Source organism: Poecilia latipinna, unplaced genomic scaffold, assembly GCF_001443285.1.
Source record: "Poecilia latipinna isolate Pla-1442-1.1 unplaced genomic scaffold, P_latipinna-1.0 Scaffold152, whole genome shotgun sequence".
NCBI classification, from domain to species: domain Eukaryota; kingdom Metazoa; phylum Chordata; class Actinopteri; order Cyprinodontiformes; family Poeciliidae; genus Poecilia; species Poecilia latipinna.
Window position 1 is genome coordinate 217,618 of NW_015112768.1, and position 5,125 is coordinate 222,742.

General features: G+C 36.3%; 1 protein-coding gene across 4 annotated transcripts in view; it reads right to left on the reverse strand.

Annotated features, from left to right (window-relative positions):
* LOC106945593 (insulin gene enhancer protein ISL-3) overlaps nt 1-2,275 on the reverse strand; it is a 7,663-nt gene extending 5,388 nt beyond the window's left edge. For 2 of the 4 annotated variants that reach the window (XM_015029378.1, XM_015029377.1), the window contains exons 1-3: nt 2,112-2,275; nt 1,465-1,654; nt 896-1,158 (exon numbers count right to left, since the gene is read on the reverse strand). In XM_015029378.1, the coding sequence (XP_014884864.1) occupies nt 896-1,158; nt 1,465-1,654; nt 2,112-2,169 (511 nt within the window). In that variant the 5' untranslated portion in view covers nt 2,170-2,275. The remainder of the gene's footprint in view (nt 1-895; nt 1,159-1,464; nt 1,655-2,111) is intronic. The other 2 variants (XM_015029374.1, XM_015029375.1) reach the window with 1 other exon arrangement.
* Nucleotides 2,276-5,125: the final 2,850 nt, after the last annotated feature.

The window sequence follows — 5,125 nt, forward strand, 5'->3', positions numbered from 1 at the left end:
AAAAAAAAAAAAAAAAAAAAAAACAGGGGTTCACAGACTGCTTCAAATGTTCGTTCACAGACACGGAGCTCACATTAACCCCAGCAGAGTTTTTGCCCTGAATCGGAATGTCTCACGGAGGGACATTTCTTATTTGGAAAGTAATGAAAATATAAATGTAGAGTTTCTCAAAATAGTGAGAAATTCTACTTAAATGTCAATCAAGAGAGACAAATTATTCCAGATTTGAAAATAATAATATTAATAAAATGAATAATAATAATAAAAAGCATTTGCAAAAGCAAAGTAGTGTCTGTACACGACTTTAAACATAACTTGATTCGCTGAATAACAGGGATTTTTTTTTTTGTCACGAAAAACAGACGTTCCTCTTTAAATATGAAAAAAAAAACGCAGTCTAGTTTAAGGTTCCCTCTGAGGCCTGTCTCTGAATACCAACAGGAAGAAGGTCACCTTTATTTACATATGTCTTTTATTTTTGGTGGAGTGATTTTCCTCACACACGCACGCGCGCAAACACACAGAAAGACGCACAGACATGGCCGCGACTCAAGTCCCAGATTATTTAGATACTGGCAACAGAGCAGGTTACTGCTAATGAGATCAATTATAAAGTTGGCCTACGGAAAGGTCGCACAGCACACCAATTTACTTACACATGCATAAACACACATTTGAATTTTATTTGATTGAACCAAAAAAATAAAAATAAATCTGAGTTTGAACCCAAAAAAAAATATGTACAAATTTTATTTGAGCTGTTTTTAAATTAAAAGTCTACAGATTTTTTTTTAAATAGGCTACTCCATATAATAATAATAATAATAATAATAATAATAATAATAATAATAATAATAAATAAATAAATAAATAAATAAATAAATAAAATTCGCACCTGCCAGGTGCAGCGGTCTGTTGGAGTGGATGTGTCCGGGACTGATGGGGCTTCCCGCGGAGCTCCTCTCCATCAGCAGGCTGTGGTCCGCCCGGCATAGCAGCTCCTCTTCCCGCAGGGAGAACTCGTCCCCCGGCAGCAGTTGCCTGCTGCACACCGAGCACCGAAAGCACTCGATGTGGTACACGTTATCCCGGGCTCTCATCACCAAGTCGCTGCTGCTGAACCCCAGGTTGCATTTGGCGCATTTTATCCCAAACAGCCTGCGGAATTTACAACTGTTTAGACAATTTTGTAAAGTGTTGTGTATAAATAAAGGAAATACTTATATTTAATTTATTTGAAATAAAATGTTTGAAATCTTTTTATCTGAAACTAACTAGCCGTTGTATATGATTTTTTTTCCTCTAGTTGTTTCTACTCTGATTATTATTATTATTAATATTGGGGGTTTTTTTAGGAGATCCTTCCTGATATTTAATTTATACACCACATGTATGACAGGGGGTGAGAAATCCTGGGGGGAAATTAAAAAAAAAAAAAAAAAAAAAAAAAAAGAAAACTCCTACCTTACATAATCTCTTTTGCAATAAGTTTTCCCGTCCCGGACGAAACAAGTGCAGGTCTCATCCAGGTACTGGCTGCACTCCGCGCACTTCAGGCAGGCAGCATGCCACTCCAGGTCGGGGGAAACTCTCAGTATGTACTGGTCATGGATCTGGCTTCCACATCCTACACACATCGCGAATCCTGACTTCTCTGCGAAGAGGCCACAGCTTTGTCAACGCAACGTAGTATGCACAGTCGAATTAACACCCAAAAATTCTGTAGCGTTGTTTTATTTTTATTTTATGTATTTTTTTAGGGGGGGGGAGTTGGCAGATTTTTTTTCTTTTTTTCTTTTTTTTTTTCTAATGAAGATGAACCTCAATGTTATGTAACAACTGATAGATTAGGGCATTTTCCATGCAATGAAAAATTAAAAAAAAAAATAAACTGACATGTGTTGCTTATTAAAATCTCCACCGAAGCCATATAATAGAAATAATCCAGGGCAGCAGTGCAACGTGAGGATAATTGCTCTCTTAATTGACTCGTTGCTGAATATTGGCTTTTCTAACCCGTTTGTTCACCGATCTAATGCTGCAGCTGTTGCTGCATCGGGACTCTAAATCTTCCTGCTTGAAAATCGCACGGAGCAATTCGGCGTACTTACTTTTGGAATGATCCCCCATATCACCCAAGAAAGAAGAGCTGAAAATAATATCCACCATACAGGACGGATGAAGGGGAGTGAGCTCGACGCAGAAAAGATGGGGAAAGATCGCCGGCCCTTCGGCAGCCTCCCAGATAACTTGTGTCTCTCCGGACTGGAGAGGGAGGCCGAAGAGGCTACAAGGTCCCCACACGCTGCTCGTGTGACGTCACCACGTCAGCGCCGCGCTCTCCAATCGCTCTTTCGCACCTCCACAGCAAGCAGGCGGCTTTGGGGAGAAGCATTAAAAAAATAATAATAATAATAATAATCGTGACATGAATGGAAGCCCAAGATTGCAGATGTTGATATGTTGTCTTTGTTGTAGATACAGTTCAGTGGTTTAATACCCAGCACTGTCAATAATCATGTTTGTTTAGTGACATAAGTTCCATTAGAAGATCTTTTGGTTTGAACAAAAATAATCAAATTCTGTTATTAATATAAGTTTTCAATCTGTGGTATTTAAATAAATAATAAACAAGTTATTTATTTAGATTAAGTTAGTTTACTTTATTTTTTTTTGTGTTGATAAGCCTCACAGACTTGCACAGTAAAAATAAATCACAATTTTCCATGATAGGGATGTTCACCAATTTGTCTTGTGAAATATAAACAACATTTCTAGCGGTATTTAAAAATAAATAATATATATAAAACAAGTCATATTTCATTATGAGTTCCGGAAGCCTTGTATGACACAGGACAAAGAGACACTTCAGCTTTGGTCTTCTCATTAACATATCTACTTAAGCTATAGCAGGCCATACTTTTAGCCTCTGTTTAGACATAAGTCCAACAGATCAGAGGACGTACATCAGTGATCCTCCTTGTAATCCCGAGTCGTCATCCATTCGAGAACGAGGCCATCTACTGGGGTGAAGTGAGAACTACAACCCGTTGACTGAAGGGTGGGCAGGCTGCTGAGTTTTGAGGAACACGGTGAAAGAGACGAAGCGTAGAGTCACCAGCCAAACAGAAGAAAAAAACAGAGATATATTATTATTTTTAACGTAAACGCTTTGTTTCTGACATAATTTTACCTTATTAAAATAGTTTCTTACAACAACGTTTCACATCCTTACAGTTATAGTATCATAAGTTGCACAGACTTGAAAACTTTATTAATAAAACATTTCCATTACCATTTTAAAGTTGATGGCTGACTTTTGGTGTGTGCCAAACAAGTTGGGTAAGAGAAAATAAAATGACAGTAGAATACTTGCCACCATAGGGGAAAAAAAAGACAAAAAAACCTTTGATCAACACATTTTGTTTGCCAGAAAAAAATCACATAAAATCAAATAAATTATTAAAATGATAATTTACAAATTTATCTAGCTGTTAGGGTTTCTATTACTTTAAAAATAACTTTTGGATTTTCCTGCCTTGGTTTATTGTACACTTTATGTTCTTTTTGTTTATTTTCAATTAAGAAATTCAGTTAGTTTATTTTCTCAAGATGGCAAACCACATTATAAATTTTGTGTATTAATAATAGTAAATAACATTGTTTTTTTCTCAAATTAAACTTCTGTTTTATGTAGTCGTCAGCAAATGGAGAACATCTGTGAACATTAACTGAAAGTCTTGCTCAGATTCCTAATTTGACTTGGGTTTGAGCAGTGATTCGGTTATTCGATCTAAAACCACCCCGTTCTACGCTGGCTGTGTGTTTGCAGGATTGTTGTGTGTGGAGGTGAATCTTTTCCCTGAAGTCTAAAGTCTCTTGCAGCCTCTTAACGGGTAATATTTCGGGATTGTGTCGCATTTACCGTAGCTCTGTTAATCTTTTTGTCAGCTTCTGACGGGCTGTTCTGTTCCTGCTGAAAACAAGCATGCAGACACTCCCATGTCTTACCATGACATGGGATGGTGTGCCTAGTGACCTGCAGTGTTTGTTTTCTGCCACTCACGGGATATGTCACATAACCTACGAAGTTCAATTTTGGTCTCATCTTTGACCATAGTTGAACTCATGAATGCCCAAAGTTGAGCATTCATCTGAGCATGAATGCTATCTAACTCACCCCTCACAGTTTCAGGTGAGGGATGAGTTAAATAGTATTCTTTGAGATGTTGATATCTTGTGGTTTTGTTACCTCACCCTGGTTTAAATCTCTCTGTAGCATTGTCCACAACATCTCTGATGTGTTTCTTGGCCTTTGTGATGTTTTTTAGAGGAGACTAAGCCCTAATTATGTGACTGCTGAACTGACAGGTTGTACCAAATTATATGTAGACTAAAATGGGCTAAGAACACATGTATGTTATTGTTTTTAAAAAGTTTTTCTTCCACTTCACAATTATGCATCACTTTGTGATTGTCTATAGCTTCTGACTGTAAACTGATCAAGTGTTAAAAATGCGTATACTTTTGCAGTGTACTTTGTAGCTTCAAGAAAAATCTGGAGATGATAATCAGATTTAGATTTTATATTAATGCATTTTTGATTGTTATTTAAAGGTGAACTTTTTATCTTTGATATTTTAGGACTTTTGAGTATACAAGACAAGTATAAAACTGAAGATCTAAATATATATTTTATGTATTTTCCACATCAGACTTTAAATTCTTTGACATTTTCACAGATATATCTGTGTTTTTATCCTTTTCAGAGTATTGTGATTAATCTGATGAGATCAAATAAAAAAAAAAAACATGACACGTTTTGAACCGCAACATAAGGTTTGTTCCAGAAATAGTGAGGTCCTATAATAATTAATGTTTTAAACACTGGTTCCGATTTAACAAAAACGCATATATATTGTATTTAAACTAAATGCTGATATATTGCAGTAAAGTTTTGCTTTCACCAACCTTTTTTGAAACGTCTTGAGGAATTTCATCAAGAGTGAAGTCCTCACCTTTGTTTTTATCACTAGCAATGAAACTGAATTTGTATATTGGGCCAAATTCTGTCTGTACATGTGGCAGTGATCCTCTTGTTGGGATGAACAGAGCGAATGAAGTA